Below are 24,161 nucleotides of genomic sequence, written 5' to 3'. Positions count from 1 at the left end.
GCGAAGAGACAGAATCAATAGATCATTTATTCTGGTATTGCTTGTTTCTGGTCACAAGTTCAGGAATTGTAAAAAAATAAATAATAATAATCACAACATACACTTAAAATTAACCTTACAAATAGCAGTGTTGGGCGATGCCATAGTCAATAAATACTCGTAGGAAAGGTTTTCATCTTTAGCAGAAAATGTAGCAGAAAAGTTGTAAAAAAAAAGAAAAACGATTTGTCATCCGAAGGGGGGGTCGATTAAAAAACATTTTAAAAAAGAATAGTAGATGGCTAATTGAGTGAAAGACATGTCAACCCATTTTTTTTTTGGGGGGGGGGGGGGGGGGGGGGGGGGGGGCGTTGGTCTAGCCAGATATCATGATCAAAAAACAACTGGGCACATGCTGTATGTGAGAGCCCTGACCTCCAATGAATAATCTGTCAATGTGTCCTGAGCAAGGCACAAAACCCTAATTGCTCCTGTATGTCGCTCTAGAAACGAGCATCTGCTAAATTACTCCAATGTATAATGTAGATGGGGGGGGGGGGGGGGGAGTCTCCATACAATCTCGCTAAGGGCCCCCAAAAGACTAGAGCCGCCCGCCCCTGTTGATAACCTCAAAATCTGAGTTCACATAGAATTGATTGATGTTTAGGCCACTTGTTCAGTGCACCAAAATACTCATTCAATTTGTATACATATTTCATCGAAGTATCTTTCTCAAAATGCAATCTGCACTACTTTTGATTGCAATGTGTTAATACAATTAACTATCACGTAATCAAACTGCTCAAAAATAGTAACTACTGAACCAAAATGACGTAGTTTATATACAGTTTGATAACTGCTGAAAACTGTACATTTCTATATTTTCATCTCATAAATGTATCAATTTGACATCAATTTATGTTGGAAGGTAAATCCAAATCATATATGGATGTGGCTGTAAATACCACATCATTCTCCATCAGCCAGTGTGCTTCAATAGGATTAAGTGGGAAAGAGTCACTATGTGCTACCATTTAGAATTATAGTGTAGTGTACAATGCACTGGTGAATCACCTGGGATATACTGTACCTTTTTTCCACCTCCAGTATTTCATGGATTGAACTTGACTGACAACTTTCAGGATTAATCAAACATACATTTTGGATGCATCAATATATTTTTTGCGTAAAGGCTCGCCAAACCTGTTTCTGTAATGATTCAAACATATTTCCTAACCCCAAAATGGGCCTAAATAATAATAACTCATTATTTTTTAAATCTACCCCTTTGCTGCTGAAACCGAGACCAATATGCATATGGATTGCTTCGATTGATCCCTATATTCTGAAACAGTTCTCTATGTATTCTAGTGAGTCTGATAAAAATCAGTTGGCTAGCAAGTGGGAGGGCTTTCAGCGGTTTAATTAAAATATATTCAGAGTACACAAGGGAACCACGCGCCTGCAAAGCATGTTACACACCTTGATAAGCTAAGTCTGAAAACCAACTACTGAGAAATGCGTACATTTTCTAAGTCTGAATCGGGCCCTTTGTGAATAGTAAATGCCTTATCAAAATGCCCTATCACGTATTAACTGAAAGCTCTCTCAAATTCACAGAGTGGTGCCAAAAACAACAGTGACTCAAACAAGCAGCCTTGATCCCCTTCGCTGAACTGCTGATGTAACTATTGGAATAGGGATGGAGAAAGAAAACAATTGAGGTATTATAGAGAAAGAAAAAGGCAAAGTTACTTGTGTCTTTGTGCGTCCTCTACACCATCATTGACTGATTTAGAGAACCTTCAGTAGCTTATTGAATTCTCTCTCAGTGTTTGTCTTCACGACATACACAGTCCGGATGACCTGTGAAAAGACAAACCGTGACTGTCTGTGTCACGATGACACACACCAAAATCACAAAGATTGTCTGGCACTGCACTCCTCCTTGAAATGGGCAAATCCCACTAATTTGTATAGTAATTGCCCCTTTTTTCAATTTTCGTCTAAAATGACATACCCAAATCTGCCTGTAACTCTGGCCCTGAAGCAAGGATATGCATATTCTTGGTACCATTTGAAAGGAAACAGTGAGGTTTGTGGAAATGTGAAAGGAATGTAGGAGAATATAACACAATAGATATGGTAAAAGATAAAGAAAAAACAAACATTATTTTGTATTTTTTTGGTACCATCATCTTTGAAGTGCTAGAAAAAGGCCATAATGTTTTATTTCAGCTCAGGTACAATTTAGATTTTGGCCACTAGATGACAGCAGTGTATGTGCAAAGTTTTTGATCAAATGACCCATTGCATTTCTGTTCAAAATTTTGTATCAAGACTGCCCAAATATGCCAGATTTGTTAATTAATAACTTTGTTAAAAACTGCACACTCTCCAATAGCATGTTATTCTTTCACTAATAGCTACTGTAAATTGGACAGTGCAGTTAGATTACATTCTTGTTCATCTTTCTGCCAATATAAGATATGTCTATGTCCTGGGAATTGTTCTTGCTACTTACAACCTCATGCTAATCGCATTAGCCTACGTCAGCTCAACTGTCCCGTGTAAGGGACACCAATCTCAGAAAAGTGTTAAGGAATACCATTGCTTCCCTGTTGTACAAATTGGGTAATCTTCACACAAAAAGAGTCATGGCAGTCATATGCCCTAAGAAACATCTATTGGTAGTTTGTGATCAACAATGAATAATGCAATAGACAGGTTGTTATTACAAGTGTTTAATAATTGTACTAGTGAGTAAGCCATGGCTTCTTGCAAATACATGCAAAACTGTTGCAAATTAAATAACTAATGAGACATCCAGATATTAAGACACTTAAGAAAACGTTGAGCGATAATGACAAGGGGCAGCAACTTAACTTCAGTCACCAGGATTCTGGAACTACACAGGCTGTGAGCCTCAAGCAGTAACTGTCTGGTAGCTGCATGTGGTCAAGACCAGAGGAGATCGTGGTTCTTAATCTCCTCTGGTTTTACCCGACAGCTCCAAAGACTGAGGCGGCAGGATGCAAGCAGGATGATCCAGTCTGAGAGGCAACCCTGCCCCCTGCTGCTCCCCACCACCAGACCTCTCTACAGAGCACTAACCGCTGCCACCTGGGCCCTGCCGCCAGCTTGGCCCTCAGCACCCTCCTGTCCTAATTATCATACTAATTTTAGTGTCTCGGATTTACATTTACTATGTTACGTCTAGTCTATGAGACCCGGCTGCAGCTAAAAGTCCCGAAGCTTCTGCATATGTGCGAGATTCTCCACTTTAAGCAGTATCTGCTATACTTGTTGAGAACAGGCTACACGGGCCTTTTAATACGGTTAGATCAAAGCTTCATCAATGTCTGCAGGATCAGATGATAGTATTCTACATAACAGAACCAAATATAATAGCATAAGACAAAAAAAAAAAAAAAAAAACTAATTTCTTATGAGATTTTAGGATGATTGAGATCAAATGGTCACATTTCTGTGGCCTATAACTCAAGGAGATCTAAAGCATATCCCCATGAAACTGATTGAGATCAAATGGTTGGTATGCAGATGGACATTTCACCGGTAAAACTCACCCCCCCAAAAAATCATTCACATTTGACAGTGCGAAATGCACAAGGGAGGTTCTCTACAAGTAGAGCAGAGCCTGAGTAAAGTAGAGAATCCCACAAATGCACAGAAGCTTTGGGACATTTAGCTGTTGAGAAGGTCCAGAAAAGTCGGATATGCAGTCTCGTCCTTAAAATTAAATCACCAACCACTGCATTTGTGTGCTCAAACAAAGTTGAAATCCCACCTACATTGAGAGCCAATGATTTGAGACAGATCAGATTATTTACTGGGTTACTTTGATATAAGAGAAAATGGAGTGTAGCTCCAGTCTGCTGAGGGATAGGTGCAGCATCTGACCTGTAAACTCCTCCTTCAAGCTTGGTCCATCTTGACCCCCACCATCTCTCTCCCTAATAACACACCTGGGAAGACCTGTCCAAAACCACAGCCATCCCCCAGAAAGAACAACAAATTCAGAGTCTAATCATGTGGTTGAATTCAAATAAAGTGTTTCTGGAAAAGGGGATCTTATTTCTTTTTTTTCTTTTTTATCATTGATAGTAATGGGAATTTTATTTGATTTAAAACACTGTGTACAATGTATGGGGATATTACACAAAGTGTACAACACATTAGGAACACCTTCCTAATATTGAGTTGCACCTCTTTTGCTCTCAGAACAGACTCAATTCGTCAGGGCGTGGACCCTACAAGGTGTCAAAAGCGTTCCACAGGGATTCTGGCCCATGTTGACTCCAATGCTTACTACAGTTGTGTCAAGTTGGCTGGATGTCCTTTGGGTGATGGACATTCTTGATACACACAGGAAACTGTTGAGCGTGAAAACCAGCAGCGTTGCAGTTCGACACACTCAAACCGGTGCACCTGGCACCGACTACCACACCCCACTTCAATCTTTCGTCTTGCCCATTCCCTCTCTGAATGGCACACACAATCCATGTCTCAATTAAAAATCCTTCTTTAACCAGTTTCTTCCCCTTCATCTACACTGATTTGAGAGGTTATTAAAAGTGACATCAATAAGGGATCATAGCTTTCACCTGGTTAGTCGGTCATGGAAAGAGCAGGTATTCCTAATGTTTTGTACACTATGTACAAATCATAATTACAATCCGTTACTTGCAGCAATTCGATATACAATCTCTCGATTCTGCTGGGGAAGGTTAGATTTTTTTTAGACTCAGAAAACAAATGTTAGCACTGGATTCTTTCAAAATAACTGTCAAACACTATTATACACTAGAAGGCTTGATTGCAAAAGAAAGTAAGAGGTCTCAACATTTTACTGATAAGTGGGACCAAATAACTCGTCAAGAGGTATGGGCCAGATTTTCATATACAAAGGAAAGGTGCTCCTGATCGCCAGCCATATGACAACTAGTTGTTTTTAGTATGTATGCATGTATATATTTTTTTAATGCAATTTCTGTTTGTCTTCTTGTAGTTTTTTAGGACAATTTATGTTAGTTTGCTTATGTGGGTCCAGCACACCAAAGTAGTGGGCTGAAGAGGAAGAGATAGTCTGGGGGACCCTGAACCTTAAGCTCCCTCTTCCTTATTGTGGGATGATTATTTGTAACGGCTGTCATTTATATTTTTGGGGGGGGGGGGATATTTTTAAAATAAATACCCCCTCCCAAAAAAAGACATCTCCTTGCAAAAAAAGAAATCGAACATTTTGAATATTAAATAGTATCCCCAGCAGCTCCTTACATGTTTCTAATAGTGCATTTGTGACTTGGCTTTAGTTAATCAGTAACTGAACCAGTTCTATGTGCTTCAACTAATGACATATGTTCATTAAGCAAATCTACAAACTGTATTAGTAAACATGAGACCGCTATAGAACGCTAGACCAATACTTTTCCAAAATTGTAATATTAAATTTTGCATACAAGGAGACATGGTTCTCTTACTTAGAAGACGATTCCGACGGTCAGAAAAAGGATTACAATAGAGCACAGTACGTAATTAATTCAATGTTGCCTTCGATCGAAACGATTACCACTTGTCACTGCTCTTGTTCCAGCTGTGTGAAGAAATGGGACCTCTATAGTCTTTGGAACCAGACTCAAAACTACAGCGCAACACTAGCCAGTCCATTGGACAGCAATTGATATCAAGCAAAGACAACTATCTAGTCAGATCCAGAAGAGTAAAAGGGAGCTGTAATAAAACACATCCTTTCAATATTGCTAAACCTAGTAAATTAGCTCCACCGGGTTGCTTACCTCGTAGTACACCAGGGAGGTCCTAATGGCAAAGGGGTAGTCTGCAGTACTCTACATCTCAATTCTGGTAGAATGGCCATGCCTGTGGGAGGAAACACAGGGAGGGGGCCAACTGCATCTGCAAAACATTCACTTTAGGTGGAAATCAAATGAAGGGGCCTTGCTTCAGAAGTTCGACCCAAGATGGTTGTAGACTGAAGAGCCCACAAACTATAAACAAATGCCTGAGTTTCTCAATGTTTTTTTTTTACTGACCGACACCCAATTTTGGAATGCGGTTCTAGATTTCATTTTTCACCAAGTTTGTGAAAAGTAGTAATTTGAGTGCGAGCTAAAGCAAATTCGGCAATTGAACAGCTCGTTTACCTAGAGATTGCACATCTGATTGCAAAAGTCATAGAATTATGCTCAGCATCCACAATGAAGTGCACATGAATTGGTTGATCAATCTCATTTAATATTTTCTGTACAAAATGAGAACGCATACCATACAAACTGTACATTTATAACATGCCGACAAAATACTATTGCCACAGCAAAAAGGGGGGTGGGGAAAGAACGTGCCCATCTTAAAATTCTTACACAATCAAATATATACAAATAAACTACATAATTTTACATTTCTCCAATAGACAAGTCCTTTCTCCGTTTTCCTATTCCCTAGCAGACTGATGACACAATGTGACTGCACTCAGAAATTAATCCAAAGAAACGCACATCTTTTAGCAAAGGAAGGCCCTCCATCCAATCCCCTAATAAAGCATGTAATCTCTGCAACTTCCCCATGCTGCCATTACAATCCCTTTATCTCAAGGCGGCTGTTTATGGATGAATGTAGGGAGAGATGTTAAGAAGCCCAGGGATGGTGATTGCCCCACACAGAAACACAGGGAACATAGCACCAGGTCAGTAGGATATGGCTGATCTTGGAAGGCAGGTATATTTGGCATATCACTCCATTTCAGTGAAGCGGGCAAACATGGCTTTGCGGACAGCGTCTTTGTAGGTGTCTGAGGCAGACAGGCCGTAGCTGCTGCCTTTGGTGCCCAGACCAGCTCCCTTCGCCCTCAGCTGGGCCTGTAATGAGATAACAGCATGTCTGAGATAAGTAAAGGCGTTCAACACTGGCGTATTAAAAAAAATATATATATATTATAAATAAAAGATATGTTATAAATACATATTATATAAATAAATATTATATGTAAATAAATAATTAGGTGGGGAGACAGGCAAGAGGGAGAAAGTGGTTAGAGTGTACCCAAAAATGTAACCCTGGTCTCCGGTGCATATGTGAAGGAGAGTGTTACCACTACAACGCGGTTCTACACTTAACTTCTCTAGGGTAGGGGGCATCATTTTCACACTTGGATGAAAAGCATATCCAAATTAAACTGCAAGTTACTCATCCACAGAAGATAAGATATGCATATTATTAGTAGATTTGGATAGAAAACTCTGAAGTTTATTAAACTGTTTGAATCATATCTGTGAGTATAACAGAACATACTTAGCAAGCGAAACTCCGAAGACAAACCATTCAGATTTTGTTTTGTGGTCACTGTCTTTTCAATTAGTTTATTGGGAAACCAGATATCTAAGCGACCTGCTTGCAGTTCCTACGGCTTCCACTGGATGTCAACTGTCTAGAGAAATTGGTTGAGGTTATTCCTTTGTGTAATGAAGAAATACGGCCATCTTGAAGTCGAGTCACTCTAGGTGTCTTGTTTGATTGAAGCGCATGACCAGAAGGCATGCTACGGTTGGTTTTAATCCTGTATTAAACACAGATCATCCCGTCTTCAATTTTATCGATTATTAACGTTTAAAAAATACCTAAAGTTGTATTAGAAAAGTAGTTTGAAATTTTTGGGCAAAGTTTACAGGTAACATTTGAGATATTTTGTTTGAGCAAGTTGGAACCTGTGTTTTTCTGGATCAAACGCGCCAAATAAAATGGACATTTTGGATATATATCGACGGAATTAATCAAACAAAAGGACCATTTGTGATGTCTATGGGACATATTGAGTGCCAACAACAGAAGCTCGTCAAAGGTAAGGCATGAATTATATTTTTATTTCTGCGTTTTGTGTCGAGCATATTCCAACCCTGCATGCACATATCTTTGTTTACAATGGTGCTATCCTCAGAAAATAGCATCGTATGCTTTTGCCGAAAAGCCTATTTGAATTCTGACATGTTGGCTGGAATCACAACCAGTGTAGCTTTAATTTGGTATCTTTCATGTGTGATTTAATGAAAGTTTGATTTTTATAGTAATTTATTTTGAATATGGCGCTCTGCATTTTCTCAGGCTTTTTGCCAAGTGGGACAGTAGCGTCCCACCTAAACTCAGATTTTTGGATATAAATATGAACTTTACCGAACAAAACATACATGTATTGTGTAACATGAAGTCCTATGAGTGTCATCTGATGAAGATCATGAAAGGTTAGTGATTAATTTTATCTCTATTTCTGCTTTTTATTACTGCTCTCTTTGGCTGGAAAAATGGCTCTTTTTCTGTGACTTGGCTCATACCTAACACAATCGTTTGGTGTGCTTTCGTCGTAAAACCACTTTGGTTGGATTTACAACAAGTGTAGCTTTAAAATGGTGTAAAATACTTGTATGTTTGAGGAATTTAAATTATGGGATTTCTGTTGTTTTGAATTTGGCGCCCTGCAGTTTCACTGGCTGTTGACGAGGTGGGACGCTACCGTCCCACATACCCTAGAGAAGTTAAAAGAGCAAATTTAACAGACTTTGTTGTATATGAAAGATATCCTCACAGGGTTTGCTTTTGGGTTGAAGCAGCACTATTACTGGTTTAAACTGGACAAGATTCACCTCAATAGGTGCAGTGATGCCCTGCTGGTTGCGGCCCAGACCTCTGCCTTCCTGCCATCCCATGGCCTGTAGCATCTTGTTCCCAATGTTGTCACTGTTCAGACCGTCTTTGGTGGGTTGTTCATAGTTACTGCAGAGGAGAAGGGGTAAATGACAACACAATCATTGTTACCCAATCTCACTTCACAGAACATCACAGTGTACATTTATAACATGCAGACAAAATACTATTGCCACAGCAAAAAGGGGGGTGGGGAAAGAACGTGCCCATCTTAAAATTCTTACACAAAATGTATACAAATGATTGGGTAACAATGATAATAAGAATAAGCATGATTATAGCACAGTAGCAGCTTACACGACTGGTGCTGGCTGTGCTGTGAATTTCTTCTTTTTGGGTGCTGGGGGTTCAGGGATGCCGTATTTCTCTCTCCTCTCTGCAGCCCGGTCTCTGTACTTCATCTGTTCACAGGGAGGGAAATAGAAAATGAATGTAGAAACAAACCTGACAACAGGGTTTCTATTAACCACAAGTCAACCAGTAACATTAGACCAACAGTCTTCATGTCGGAGGCTCACCTCTGTCTCTTTCCTCTCCAGCTCTTCCAGCTCAGCCTCACTCAGCTTAGATCTGCGGTGGACCTCCAGGTTTTGCTGGGATTTGAAGACAAATAAAGATTAAGACCACTTCACACTGAATTCATACATAAACAAGCTTCTTCTTTCACATAATAGATGTTCATTTTCATAACAGTTTAGTGAGTAGACTAAAGTGGGATTCCTCCTGGGCGTCAGTGATCAGCACCTTGTGAAGGTCAGAGAGCTGCTGGTGGCGCACCAGGCCGTCCTTATTGGGGAACTGTCTCCTACACAGCAGGCAGGCCATCTTCTTCCAGTCGGTCAGCTGATCCTGGCCCTGCTCACCACTGTCGCGCTCCGGCTCTGCTGCACCCCCCTCCTCTGGGTCACTGTCCCCACTGTAGGCTGCCACCAGGCCAACCTGGCGAAAGACACAACCAGATAGTTAACATACAACCAAGTAGGTACCATACAAGACTGGAAGATAAAATGTATGAGCTGTCATTTCTGAGCTTACATTTGAGTCTAGTATCAATATCTTACCTTGGCTGAGTTGGTTGGGGCCTGCTCCTCTGGGCGCTGCACTGCTTCTGACATGAGCATTTCCAAGCTTCCAGCCTGCTGCAAAGTCACAACACTAGTCACTGCCATCAAGTCACCTCTTCAATCCGACGCCATCAAGTCAAAAGTGTCACTGCATGAGTCCTCTAAAGCAGCGTTTACCCCGAACTCAGTCCTCGGGACCCCAAGGGGTGCACGTTTTTTGCCCTAGCACTACACAGCTTGATGATTAGTTGATTATGTGAATCAGCTGTGTAGTGCTAGGGCAAAAACGTGCACCCCTTGGGGTCCCGAGGACTGAGTTCGGGGAAACGCCGCTCTAAAGGATTCTAATCGTCATGGATAGACCTAAAATGGCTACCTTCTTCTCGAAGAGTGTGAAGCCTGCGTCGGCGGCCGCGGCCTCTTTCCTCTCCTCCTGGCTGACGGGCTGGAAGCTGCTCTTGAAGTTCTCCTTCTGCTTGTTCAGACTCTTCGCCCAGCGCTCCATGTCCTTAGCAATCTGGAAAGAGACATGACAACTCAGTCAAACTACACACACTTTAATACAACACCCATTGACAGCAACAAGGGTTTCGTGACATTGTCCCGATACCAACAGAATGTAGACCCCCCCCCCCCGTTTTCTCATATACAGCTGTACCGCCTTGACATCTGAAGAGATCCCGGTCTCCTCTGCGTACCTGCTGAGCCGTCTTGCTCTTGGGCTTCTCTTGTTTCCTCTCCTTGGATTCCTTAGCCTCTTTGCTAGCTGCTGCTGCGTTTGCCGTCTGCTCAGTTTGGTCGGCGGCTGAGGCAGGGACGTACGTCTGCTTCTCACTGTCCCAGTACAGGTACTGCTGTGTTTGGGAATTATAGTAGTACTGGAGGAGAGAAGATAACTGTCAAAAACACATACACCCACATACCCCTTCTTCAGTCAACTCATGAGGCATGGTGGAACCATTCAAAATGGCAACGGAAAACATTGACCGGTGTGTGGGTACTTACATGGGTATTTGGGTCGTAGTAGAGGCCAGTTTCAGGGTCGAAGTAGTAGCCCGAGGATTCGTCATACTGGTAGGTGGAGGTGTCGGGAACAGCTGGAGACGAAGACAAGAGTTTGGAAGATTACAAACAATCAAATCCTGCCTTGAATAGAGTAGATCATTTTAAATCGGAAAGCATTCCACTAAGTTTCATTCTGCACTGGAACTTGTCAGGAGAGGGAGGCTCTTACCAGTGTCTGTGGCCAGTCCAGAGAGTGTCGCTGTTGCTGTGGAAACCGGCGCTGTAATGGTTGCAGCTGCCGAGTGAACTCCGGTCTGTTTTGCTTCCAGTTGCTGGGCCAATTGCAGTGCCTGCAGAGACAATTGGCCATTGTGGGGAATCTTTAGGGCAAGCATACTGTCCGTGGTGCAGTAAAGGCGACGGTGTGTGTATTGCCAGCCCCATAGGTTAAAGACAGAGACTCACCTGTGTGGCAGTGTGACTGATAAGGCGGGGTTGGTAGACTTGTGCAACCTGTGAGATCACCACTCCTGTAGCAGCTGGGGCCGCTGTGAATAAAAGACACCCAGGCTTTATTTACATACGTTCTCCTCAAATCAGAAGGCTATTAAAAAGGCATGGACACTGAATGCAAATGTTGCCTCTCACCTCCCAGTATTCCGTTCCCCTGGGAGAGGTCTCCTGCTGCCTGCTGGTAGTAGGCCTGGTAGTCCTATCGACACAGCAAGGCACACAGTCAAGTCACACATTGAAGCAGCAACGTCTACAATGCATCCCAGGTATTTACAGACTGGGGTAACCATCACCGTACCTGTGTGTAGGGAACGTAGCCCTCCTCTAGATAGCTGTACTCCGACAGCTGTCCTTCAACACCCTGCTGTGGCTAGGAAGGAACACACTGACTGTTAGCATGTGCATCGGGAAAACAAAACGTCACCGGTGAACGTGAGGAGATGTGGGTTTGTGCGCGTTTACCTGGCTGGAGGACCACTGGGCAGCAGCGATGGCGGTGCTGGCCGCAGAGAAGGCACTGATCCGGTTACAGTCTGGGAGCAAGAGATCCCTGAAAAGACCAAGGAGAGTAGAGATTAGGGAGACATCTCCATCCCTATCACATCCTCAACTGGAATTATGCTGAGAACACTATAACCCTAACCATTGACATCAACTTTAAGGCTAGGGGGCAGTATTCATAAATTTGGATGACTGAGGTTCCCAAAGTAAACTGCCTGTTACTCAGGCCCAGAAGCTAGGATATGCATATGCATGGTAGTACTGGATAGAAAACACTAAAGTTTCTAACACTGTTAAAATAATGGTCTGAGTATAACAGAACTGATTTGGCAGGCAAAACACCGAGAACAATCCATCCAGGATTTTTGTTGTTGTTGAGGTCATTGGACTTTAATGCTTTTCTTTGGGAAAGTCTAATAATTAGGACCCAGATTACAGTTCCTATAGCTTCCACTATTTGTCAAGTCTTTAAAAAAGTATTCGTATTCTTTTGAAGTGTCCCTCAGAAGGACTCTAGGTCTTTTGGTGCACGTGAATGAGTGCGCGCTCCTCATTCTTTTTCTCCGGTATTGAACACAGGATACTCCATCTTAAATTTGATCGATTATTTACATATTAGGGTACCTGAGGTTGGATTAGAAACGTTGTTTGAATTGTTTGGACGAAGTTTACAGGTAACTTTTTAGATGCCTTTGAAGGCATGTTGGGCGAGTTGGAACAGGTGGATTTCTGAATCAAACGTGCCAAATAAATAAACATTTTTGGGATATAAAGGACTTTATCGAACAAAACCATTAATTGTGTAACTGGGACCCTTTGGATTGCAAAAAGATGAAGATCTTCAAAGGTAAGTGATATATTTTAATCGCTATTTTTGAGTTGTGACACCTGTGCAGGTTATGAATTCATGTTAATGCAGGATGTGGGTGAGGCGCTGTCCTCAGACGATCAAATGCTATGCTTTTGCCGTAAAGTCTATCGTAAATCGGACAAAGTGGTTCGATTACCAAGATTCTAAACTAAAGAATGGCGTATAACACTTAGCAATCTGCAATTTCACCAGATGTTGTCGAGGTGGGACGCTAGCGTCCCAATGATCTGAAAGAAGTTAAACCTAACCACGGACATCGCTGTGACGGGACACTCACTTCCTTGCACTCTTGGCATAGTCCACACCGATGGTCTTCCCATCCAGCTTGAGAGGGGGCTGCAGTCCTTGTAAGATGGTTAGGAGCTGAGAAGCCTCCTGTGATGCAGAAACAACAAAGCACTAAGAATCAACATACTCATTTAACTTACAGAGAAAAGTGTATACAGACTCCACGAAATCAAGCCAAAGATGACAAACACCAGTTGACCATTAACAATCAAAAAAGGGGAACATCACTGAAGATACAGAGGTCGCTCTGTAAAGAAACTCAAACCAAATAAAATGTTGAGAGCTCTGCTGAAAGGCTGGCATACCAGAGGGGAGGAAAGCTGTACGAAGGTGAAGCCTCTGTTCTGGCCCGTCTGTTTGTCCTTGATGAGACGGATGTTGTTGGTTGACAGGTTGGCGTAGGGGGCCAGGGCCGTCATGATGGCCTCCACAGTGGTAAGGGGGGCTATGTTCCTAAGGATGATGGCTGGAGAGGGGACAAACACACACACATATTCAGTATAAATGATCCCATTGGCTCTCAGACCCCCCCTCAGGTCATCTGACAGGATTTAGTTTCATGACGGCGGAGAGGTACTCACTGTCGCCGTAGTAGTCTCCACTCTGCTGGGTCTCTCGGACTCCAGTGGTGTTGTTGGTTTCACACTCTGTTGGGAAAAGCAGGAAGAATGAGAGCAGGGCATTAGCGTCACCTCGCCCTCAGTACCCATGACAGAGTCCAGGACATGAGTTAGAAAATGTTCCTGCTCCACAGGGATTTGACATCCTTGCTATTCCACCTGTCAATTCTCAAGTACGTTTTCAGCTAAATCTGGTTTGTTCACAATACGATTAGTCAGGGCTCTACGCGGACCTTTTTTTATTATTTTTTTATTACCAGGAGCACGTGCGCTAAGTTGAAAAATGTAGGCGCACACAAAGATATTTAGTAGCACAATGACAAATATATATATATATTTTTTAATTCCAGGTCGCACAGCAAAATATTTTGGCACATATGAGAGTAGAATGGTCGCACTGTAGAGCCCTGTATCTGTATCCTCTATTGCGCCTGCACCTGTGCGTAGCCCCATGGTATTGTGTCAGACCATCCAGATGGGTGCAAGCAGTGGCTTCCTGATTCAGGAACTACTTACCAGCTTTGGATGCTCCGCACCTGAAGCACTTCAGCCTCCTCCGGAAATTGTACAGGCCGCACTGCAAGCAACCGGTCACATTTTTTAGGTCCAGGACACCGCTGCCTCAGATGAATAGCAAACTAAAAGCAGTGCAGCATTGGGTGCTTACCTGAGCCAAACGCTCACACTGGCAACTAATGCAATCAGGCATTCCTACACCTAACAATGTGCTCAAAGTCATTTGGCAGGAGCTCATTCTGGACTATAAGGTAACAAGTGATTGCCTAACATTGTCACTACAGCATTTCAGATAGGAGTGGAAGGGGGAAACAGTGTAGGCAGGGTGGGATATGGAGTCAAGCCACAGCAGAAACTTACAGTGCTGCAGAGCCAGTCTTCAAACTTGTGCCGGGGGTTGCTGTAGTGCATGGCCACACTCTTGCCTTGGATGACCAGGAGTTTCTGTAAGAGGGGGGGCAAAATGTTGGTCATTTCAAGCTTTCCTGGCTGGCGCACGTCTCACTCTAGCTGCACCCAAAATACAAGCAGTGTTGGCAAGGAGGGATGGGGGAAAGGGACCCCCGGTTGGCGCTTGTGTCAAAGACAGACGGAAGGATGTGTATGTGAGCTTGTGTACAGAGGGTTCTTAATGTGTTTGGGACCCGAGTGTCCAGACTGAGCCGGAGCAGAGTGTATGTTAACATGATATAGATACTTTGATCGGCTTCCCTAGAACCAGGGATATGCTTCCAACAGACAAATTAATTTGCTAAGAAGTACAGCATGAATCAATCACTAAAAAGAAAAAAAAACATCAACTGACAAGTAAGTGCTCAAATTTGGAGAGGACACTAGGCTAGGAGACAGAATTCCTTATTTTCCCCGATGGCCTTTGACTATCTTTTATCAGAAAAATGTCTTCCTGAGTTATCTTACCAGTCAGATTGTAGGGTACTATAATCTCAAAGTGGTTTAAGGTAAGTTCCTGTTAAATTAGGCTACATGGCTCAATTCTATTGACATCGAACGTCTTAAAACCTTAGTATTACACCCTGAAAATATGGGGGGCAGTGAGATTAAAGAATTATCAGTGAAAGGTTAAATAAACCTCTAAAACCATGCAGTCTTTATGGATACCATATTAAGATTCCAATATAGTATTCTCCAACTAAAATCCAACTTAAATCCACATTTCCTTCAAATAATTTTTTGTTCTTATTCAGTTCACTTTGGTTGCCATTTGGTTCTCTTTTTTTTCCCAGATCTCCAAGGTAAAAACTAGACTTGGCGATTGTGAAGCAACCTGATTGGTCTCCATCCATCGGGTAGCATCTTGCAAGTGATAAAACTCCACGAAGGCGAAACCTCTGCTTATACCTAGAGACAGCATTCAAATATAGACGGGAGGAGTGTTAGTCAGAGTCCATGGGCACAACATTCAAACTCTGTCACAAACTGCTTCAGGACCCAATATGGCAAACAGTGGGCCCTTCATTTTGGGTTTTGCCATAGCAAGAAGTCCTGCAGGATGACACTGGACCATACATCCTCAGTGTGCCTATATGCATTATTTTATTCTTTCATTTGAAACAGCGCTTGACTGGCTGATGCTCTTACTTACCTTTTCGCTCCACATCTTAACAGAATGTAAAATATTGTTTCTTTGCTTTTGACATTAATTCATAACGATTTCATCTGATTTTTATGTTGCTATGGCAAAACTGAAGCCAATTGAAGCAGATTGGCCCTGTGGTCAAAGATCGCGGGGGAAAGGAGGGACTCCATGGAACGCCTGGGTCTCACCTGTCCTCTTCTTCATCAGCCGGACATCTATTGGCTGGGGTCCCTCCAGCTGGTCCAGGGCAGCACGGATCTGGAAGGCACAAGAACATTTAAATCCGTAGCCCTCAGTTCCGCAACACATTTCAGTTGACATTATACAGTTGCTAACGTCTCCTTTAGTTTCACTGTATAGTCTACTCTTCTTTGCACGAACCACATTACTGACCGTTGGTGGGTCTAAAGCAGAGAGCGAAGAACTTACGTCTCCCTCTGTGACGTGAAGGGACAGGCCCCGGAGCATGATGGTCTTACTCTCCTTCTCTTCCCCTGGCTCCCCCCTGTAGTCCTGCTCCGGGTAATCTCCATCAGAGTGGTAGCCTTCTTCAGATCTATCGTTGTTCCGCTGCTTCCGGTCTCTCTGTTGGCGCGGATAAAACAGCGTGGATCAGTGTATTCTCCTAGTCGTCAACAAGATTGGTTTTGGCTGCACTCCCTTGCCAAGTCATGTCACTGGGCGTCTGACTCGGAAGGCATACCTCTGGACTGGCTCTGTTCCCCCGGTGTTCCCCTCCATCGTAGCGTTCGATGCGTCTCTCTTCACCCCAGCGGCGCATGACGTGCTCTCGTTCCTGGTCTCCTCGCTCTCGCCTCTCACCCCGACCCTGATTGTTGCCGCCGTATCTGCCGCTACGCTCTGTGCGACTCACCCTGTGCGCACACAGGCATAGACACATAGTAAAACGCAGATCTAATTTTGACACACTCAAGGAATAACGAAATGGGTTCCAATGTATTTATATGGCTCAAGACAACCTCCAAGTACTATTATTTACATTTAACAACCTAACCCTTACAATTATGTTTTTTCAAGCAGAAACAAATCTACTATTGCATTGTTGTGTGGGATTTAGTCAGGTATCTTGCAAACCACTCTGCTTCCTTATACTGTGAAATGCCACTGAAACTCTGCCAAACGGCCTAACCTAACCAGTTTATATCCTGTGCAAGTGACACATTCCTACACCATACTTCAGTGTTCATGTCCCCGGTGTTTTGAATGGGCTTGACGATTACATCAAATTCATGAAAACCCAATCATAAGATAAATAAAAAATTATATTTGTGTTTTATGGATGAATTTACTTCTGCCAGATGCTAGGAATGTAAAGAGTCACCGATACGCATCTCCAAAAATGACTTACTTTCTACCTTCCGAAAATACCTCATCTTCAGTGTCAAACTGAGCATGTCATTATGTTGACAATCATTGATCTACAAGTCATTTTGGATGCCAAACAAACCCAGGCTATATCAGTAGCTTAGTCAAACTGCACGTGCCGCTGTGCTCACTAGCCAAAGAGAGGTAGGCCTATTCTTGCATTCAAATGTTTGTCAAATGGCTGCTTGCACAATGTTAGGGTTTATTAGTTGATTGACAACCAATGTCATTTGCTAGATTATTGTTATCAAAACACGATGAAAATTGTGTTTTACCGATCGTTCAGGTTCACCATGAGCAATACTTGTTAGTTTTGCTTTAAACAATAAGTATATAATGGTCATTTTTAGATAGGGTAAAGGGATAATTTCATAAAAGAGGACTGAAATCACGGTTGCTATGCGCAACACTTCCAAACGGTCGAAACAATTCAATTATGAGACCGGAGTGAAATCCAAAGTTGTGCTACATATTCATTGGCTATGCCATAGCCATTTTTTAAAGATAAATATTGATACATTACTAACACTTTTAATCTGAAACAAATGTATGAGTGGGTGACAAAGATTTCAGATCAAAAGTGTGTGTGTGTGTGTGTGTGGGGGGGTAGATGCCCAGCTTCTCTTATCGCTCAGCTCAGGTGCCTACATACACCATAGACGTCAGTGGTGGAAAAACGACCCAGTTGTCATACTTGAGTAAAAGATACCTTAATAAAAAAAAAACTCAAGTGAAAGTCACCCAGTAAAATACTACGTCTAAAAGTATTTGGTTTTAAAGATACATAAGTATCAAAAGTCAAATTATAAATAATTGAAAATTCTTTATATTAAGCAAACCAGATGCCACCATTTTGTTTTTTTACAGAGCCTGGGGGCACACTCCAACATAATTTACAAATGAAGCATGTGTGATTAGTGAGTCCGGCAGTTTAAAGGCATTAGAGAGAGCAAGGATGTTCTCTTGACAAGTGCGTGAATAGGAGCATTTTCCTGTCCTGCTAAGCATTCAAAATGTAACAAGTACTTTTGGGTGTCAGGGAAATGTATGGAGTAAAAAAGTTAATTATTTTCTTTAGGAATGTAGTGAAGTAAAAGTAGTTAAATATAAATAGTATAGTACAGATACCACAAAAAAACAGATTAAGTAGTACTTTAGAGTATTTTTACTGAAGTACTTTACACCACTGATAGACATATCATTTACACACACAGAAGACAGCTCAGACAGATCCAGCTCAGAGGCCCAACTCATGAACTCCAATCGCAGCAGATTTAATTTAGATTTTAATTTAGAATGGAAAATGAATGTGTTCATGCAACAAATGTTGGGGCACTGAATCATATCGCACCAAATTGCATCGATTCGTTTCTCTAATCAAACAATCGCACTGAATCCTTTTAAACAAAATCATATCGCGTATCGGAGCCCATGTAGCTATCTAGCTATGTATCGGGGAAAGATGCACATCCCTACCAGATGTCTTTCATTGCATTTTTAGGAGGGAGTTGTTTACTCTGTAGTGCTAGTAAACCATGGAATGGTAATGTAAGCAATACATAGTGTTATAAATGTTATAGCTAGTTAGCAAGCTACTTGCCAGAAGATACAGACCCTACCAAAACGATTTTTTACACTAACCAAACAAAGGAAAAGGAAAACCTGAATCTAGATCCCCCTACATATTGGTCTTGACGAGAAGAAAACAAACTGTCAGGGTAGATTCTCCTCTGCACTGTTCAACCAATCCAGTAAATGTGGAGGAGGGGGTTAAGATGGAGTGTCGCCTTAAGGTCCAAAAGCTGAAGTCGCCCTGCAGGCTCTCTTTCCATTTTCCTTGGGGACTCGGCAGAGGTTAGTTTACACTGATCTGCACTGACGTCAGAACGCAATCATGGTTACAATATGACACTGTGAAGCCGGCGCTGGATATAGGTGGGAAAATGTACCTCAATGCACAGATGGGATATGCCACTGATATATCGAAGATTTAAATACTGCAAATTATCCTGGAAAACTGTCTTTTTCATCCCCATGCTAACTAGCAGTAGCCACTGCAGCCATTTTGAAATGCGACATGCCTTCCCATAATGTCTGCAGTGGCTACTGGTAGGTTGAAAGAGAATAAAAAGGGCAGTTCTGGGAAAACAAGCACCATTTCAATCTCCTCGACGGCGCAGTGTGGATAAATGCACAATTTTAAGTGGCATATCCCATCGATGTATGTTTTGTGACCCATCTCTTGTGCCGGCTCCACATCGTCTTAAAGACAGCTGTTTTGAATTATTGTTTTTGTGCATCTGAGCAATGTTCTATCGATTCCCTGGGCATCTGAGCTATTGCCGTTTAAGCAGGTAGAAATTTGGCCGGTATGACGTAGTATTGCGATAAAGCCGCTATCACGACACTGGACGTTAATAGGAATACGACTTTGAGAACATCTAACATACATGGCAGGTTTCTAGTGGCTGACGTCAACGCGGGAGGTTGTCTTCTCTCGAATAAACCATGGATTCTATTTTTACGATATTACCTGCAGAAATGTGTAATTTAAGAGGGTCTAACAAATTTCTCCTGTTTGTCTGCCTCGTCAGTCCAGGGTGCATTGCATGGTGCCTTTGCAAATGTCAGATTCCACTCAGGCACATCAATCTCCAGGTTGAACATGGTGAGACTGTAGACTACTAAATTGATGTTGCGGTTTGTTTAGGCTATTTTAGTTATTTCAAATGCTGATATTGACTTTGGTACTACTGTGCATAGCTACCTCCCTAGGTAGCTAACTAACCAGCCCACAGATCATTGCGGATTTTGTAGTTGACTTGGACTAACATTTCTACAACAATTAAAATTTTTGTAATTTATAAGATGTTCTTATCCAGAGTGACTTACAGGAGTAATTAGAGTTAAGTACCTTACTCAAGGGTATTACAGACTTCTCATCTAGTTAGCCCAGGGATTCGAACCAGCGACCTTTAAATTAATGGCCCAAAGCTCCCAACCACATGTTACCAACCTTATTATAAACGACAAAACGAAACATTTAACAAAAAATATTCAGTGTTATATAACACTGTAAATAGGAATGAGTGGTTTTGGGTGGATTTTTCCTTTAATGTAACGTTGTGTTCAGACCTCAGTGCAGTTCACTAACGTTATGTTGTTATGTTAATTTGTTACTCACCGCTTATCAGCTCCCATTTCAATGGTTGTCACGACTATCAAAGATTGGAAGTGGGGGGAGGGGTGGAGAAAACAACATTATTACGATCGTCAGCTAACTTAACTAGCTATTTGGCTTGTCTGCTAGAAGCAGAAGCTATATGGTGACTCATAAGACAGTACTCTATCATTGCTAAAGTTACGTTATAGCTAACGTTACGCTTTAAAACGAACTAGCTAGCTAGCTCAAGAACAAACAGTAACAACTGTACAGAAGCATATTAACTCACAATTTAAAAAAGCTGTAGGAGATTCCCGATGATGATCTGTTTGCTAAATAGGTTTTGCAAACAATTCAAGTACCTGCACATTTCACAGGAAAATGGTTGTTGGTCTTCAGCACCTTCTTCTTCCCAAGATGCTTAGCGGCGGGGACGTGGAAAACAAAATCACCACACAATGAGCCAGATGTTTCACCGGATGTATAAATCTGAAACATCCGGTTGGTATTTCCACTCACAAACACATATGGGAATGAGAGTAAGCCCAGTGGGAGAAGATAAATCGAGATGTATTTTGGAAAAAATTCTGCACATTTTCTCATCGATGACACATTTGAGCTCAGTAGAGTTTCTCTTCCCAAAACTTAAATATGTTATGAACAGTGGAACAAGTTTTGTGGACTTTACCCGTTGCCGAAGTTGTAAAAAATGGCGTCGTTTAGGAGTGCAAGGGCAAGTTGAGTTACTACACACGCGCACTTCAAAATAGACGTGCCCTGATGGAAATATGCAAATATATGATAGATCGCGCCAATAAGATGCTTGGCTCTGCCCACCTCCTTGATTGTTTTGCACAGTATGATTCATTTGCGCCCATTGTAAATGACAGGTGGTGGTTTATCTTGGATTATAAAAAATTTAAAAACTTTGACAATGTTTTCTTCTTCTATAGTTTACTGGCGTTCACACACATTTTATGTGCAATAAGCCACCTACTGTATGGGTAGTAAATGATATCAAACAAAGTTGAACAAATAAATAAAAATATACACTGACAGTGGGATGTTTTTTATATGGGGGAAACATCTTCATTCAGTTTTCACTGCAATGCTTTGGCTGTTAATTCCTGCAGACCCAAAAACCTTTCAGCCGCACCTACAATTATGTCCCCTCTTCAATTTCTTGTTTGTTTGGGCAGCGCAATAAATGCCACAAAATCCCCGTAATTTACAAGCAATGTATCAGTATCCCTCAACTGTTGAGCGACATTCCGAACAGGCTGCGGGTCATCCATAAATCTAGACTTGGTTTGCTCTATCGTAATCGCTCCTCTTTCACCCCAGCTGCCAAACTAACCCTAATTCAGATGACCATCCTACCCATGCTAGTTTACGGAGACGTACTTTATAGATCGGCAGGTAAGAGCTAGCGGCTAGATGTTCTTTACCATTCGGCCATCAGATTTGCCACCAATGCTCCTTATAGGACACATCACAGCACTCTATACTCCTCTGTAAACTGGTCATCTCTGTATACCCATCGCAAACCCCACTGGTTGATGCTTATTTATAAAACCCTCTTAGGCCTTAGGACTCACTCCCTATCTGAGATATCTACTGCAGCCTTCATCCTCCACATATAACACCCGTTCTGCCAGTCACATTCTGTTAAAGGTCCCTAAAGCGCACACATCCCTGGGTCGCTCCTCTTTTCAGTTCGCTGCAGATAGTGTCTGGAACGAGCTGCAACAAACACTCAAACTGGACAGTTTTATCTCCATCTCTTCATTCAAAGACTCAATCATGGACACTCTTACTGACAGTTGTGGCTGCATTGCGTGATGTATTGTTGTCTCTACCTTCTTGCCCTTTGTGCTGTTGTCTGTGCCCAATAATGTTTGTACCATGTTGTGCTGCTGCCATATGTTGCTGTCATGTTGTGTTGCTACCATGCTGTGTTGTCATGTGTTGCTGCCTTGCTGTCCTAGGTCTCGCTTTATGTAGTGTTGTCTCGTCGTGATGTGTGTTTTGTCGTATATTTTATATATGAGGCCCATTATCAGCAACCATCACTCCTGTGTTCCAATGGCACGTTGTGTTAGCTAATCCAAGTTTATCATTTTAAAAGGCTAATTGATCATTAGAAAACCCTTTTGCAATTATGTTAGCACAGCTGAAAACTGTTCTGATTAAAGAAGCAATAAAACTGTCTTTCTTTAGATTAGTTGAGTATCTGGAGCATCAGCATTTGTGGGTTCGATTACAGGCTCAAGATGGCCAGAAACAAAGACCTTTTTTCTGAAACTTGTCAGTCTATTCTTGTTCTGAGAAATGAAGGCTATTCCATGCGAGAAACTGAAGATCTCATACAACGCTGTGTACTACTCCCTTCACAGAACAGCGCAAACTGGCTTTAACCTGAATAGAAAGAGGAGTGGGAGGCCCCTTGTGCATAACTGAGTAAGATGACAAGTACATCAGAGTGTCTAGTTTGAGAAACAGATGCCTCACAAGTCCTCAACTGGCAGCTTCATTAAATAGTATCTGCAAAACACCAGTTTCAACGCCAACAGTGAAGAGGTGACTCAGGATTGCTGGCCTTCTAGGCCCTCCCCCGCCCTCCCTTCGACAAATCAGACCATGCCTCCATTCTGCTTCTACCCGACTATAGGCAGAAACTTAAACAGGAACCTCCTGTGGTACGTACTGTTCAGTGTTGGTCTGACCAATCAGAATCTATGCTTCAAGATTGTTTTGATCACACAGACTGGGAAACATTCTGGGCCGCCTCTGAGAATAGTATTGATGTACAGTCGTGGCAAAAAGTTTTGAGAATAACACAAATATTATTTTTTCACAAAGTCTGCTACCTCAGTTTGTATAATGGCAATTTGCATATACTCCAGAATGTTATGAAGAGTGATCAGATGAATTGCAATTAATTGCAAAGTCCCTCTTTGCCATGCAAATGATGCTGAATCCCCAAGAAACATTTCCACTGCATTTCAGCCCTGACACAAAAGGACCAGCTGACATCATGTCAGTGATTCTCTCGTTAACACAGGTGTGAGTGTTGACCAGGACAAGGCTGGAGATCGCTCTGTCATGCTGATTGAGTTCGAATAACAGTCTGGAAGCTTCAAAAGGAGGGTGGTACTTGAAATCATTGTTCTTCCTCTGTTTACCATGGTTACCTGCAAGGAAACACATGCCGTCATCATTGCTTTGCACAAAAAGGGCTTCACAGGCAAGGATATTGCTGCCAGTAAGATTGCACCTAAATCAACCATTTATTGGATCATCAAGAACGTCAAGGAGAGCGGTTCAATTGTTGTGAAGAATGCTTCAGGGTGCCCAAGAAAGTCCAGCAAGTGCCAGGACCGTCTCCTAAAGTTGATTCAGCTGCGGGATCGGGGCACCACCAGTAGAGAGCTTGCTCAGGAATGGCAGCAGGCAGGTGTGAGTGCATCTGCACGCACAGTGAGGCGAAGACTTTTGGAGGATGGCCTGGTGTCAAGAATGGCAACAAAGAAGCCACTTCTCTCCAGGAAAAACATCAGGGACAGACTGATATTCTGCAAAAGGTGCAGGGATTGGACTGCTGAGGACTGGGGTAAAGTCATTTTCTCTGAATCCCCTTTCCGATTGTTTGGGCGCTACCATTAGTCCTGTGTCATGCCAACAGTAAAGCATCCTGAGACCATTCATGTGTGGGGTTGCTTCTCAGCGAAGGGAGTGGGCTCACTCACAATTTTGCCTAAGAACACAGCCATGAATATAGAATGGTACCAACACATCCTCCGAGAGCAACTTCTCCCAACCATCCAGGAACAGTTTGGTGACGAACAATGCCTTTTCCAGCATGATGGAGCACCTTGCCATAAGGCAAAGTGACAACTAAGTGGCTCGGGGAACAAAACATCGATAT

At 42.3% G+C, this 24,161-nt stretch overlaps 1 protein-coding gene across 3 annotated transcripts; it reads right to left on the bottom strand.

The window, feature by feature from the left end:
• Positions 1–6,231: 6,231 nt before the first annotated feature.
• LOC129814930 (RNA-binding protein 5-like) lies at positions 6,232–20,746 on the bottom strand. 3 transcript variants are annotated; one of them, XM_055868088.1, is made up of 25 exons: positions 20,596–20,746; positions 20,255–20,288; positions 16,388–16,559; positions 16,114–16,269; positions 15,873–15,942; positions 15,373–15,446; positions 14,448–14,531; positions 14,088–14,148; positions 13,533–13,598; positions 13,257–13,417; positions 12,941–13,038; positions 11,754–11,841; positions 11,590–11,661; positions 11,427–11,490; positions 11,244–11,326; positions 11,008–11,128; positions 10,779–10,870; positions 10,472–10,651; positions 10,150–10,290; positions 9,771–9,848; positions 9,454–9,648; positions 9,228–9,302; positions 9,007–9,110; positions 8,649–8,778; positions 6,232–6,872 (listed from the first exon to the last, which is right to left on the bottom strand). In XM_055868088.1, exons 1-25 carry the CDS (start codon positions 20,729–20,731, stop codon positions 6,747–6,749), a joined length of 2,661 nt encoding a protein of 886 aa, XP_055724063.1. In that variant the 5' UTR covers positions 20,732–20,746; the 3' UTR covers positions 6,232–6,746. The 3 variants fall into 3 exon arrangements, with proteins under 3 accessions (XP_055724063.1, XP_055724064.1, XP_055724065.1); XM_055868089.1 differs by having other exon boundaries at positions 9,771–9,845; XM_055868090.1 differs by having other exon boundaries at positions 20,523–20,670.
• Positions 20,747–24,161: the final 3,415 nt, after the last annotated feature.

Source organism: Salvelinus fontinalis, chromosome 18, assembly GCF_029448725.1.
Source record: "Salvelinus fontinalis isolate EN_2023a chromosome 18, ASM2944872v1, whole genome shotgun sequence".
NCBI classification, from domain to species: Eukaryota; Metazoa; Chordata; class Actinopteri; order Salmoniformes; family Salmonidae; genus Salvelinus; species Salvelinus fontinalis.
This window is presented reverse-complemented; position numbering and strand designations above follow the sequence as displayed.

Excerpts from the sequence above, each read along its gene's own strand:
- LOC129814930 (XM_055868088.1), bottom strand. The coding sequence starts at position 20,731 with ATGTTTCAGATTTATACATCCGGTGAAACATCTGGCTCATTGTGTGGT. Across the intron at positions 15,447-15,872 it reads GCTGATGAAGAAGAGGACAG|GTATAAGCAGAGGTTTCGCC; the intron begins GTGAGACCCAGG and ends TGCTGTCTCTAG. Across the intron at positions 11,842-12,940 it reads TATGCCAAGAGTGCAAGGAA|GGATCTCTTGCTCCCAGACT; the intron begins GTGAGTGTCCCG and ends TGGTCTTTTCAG.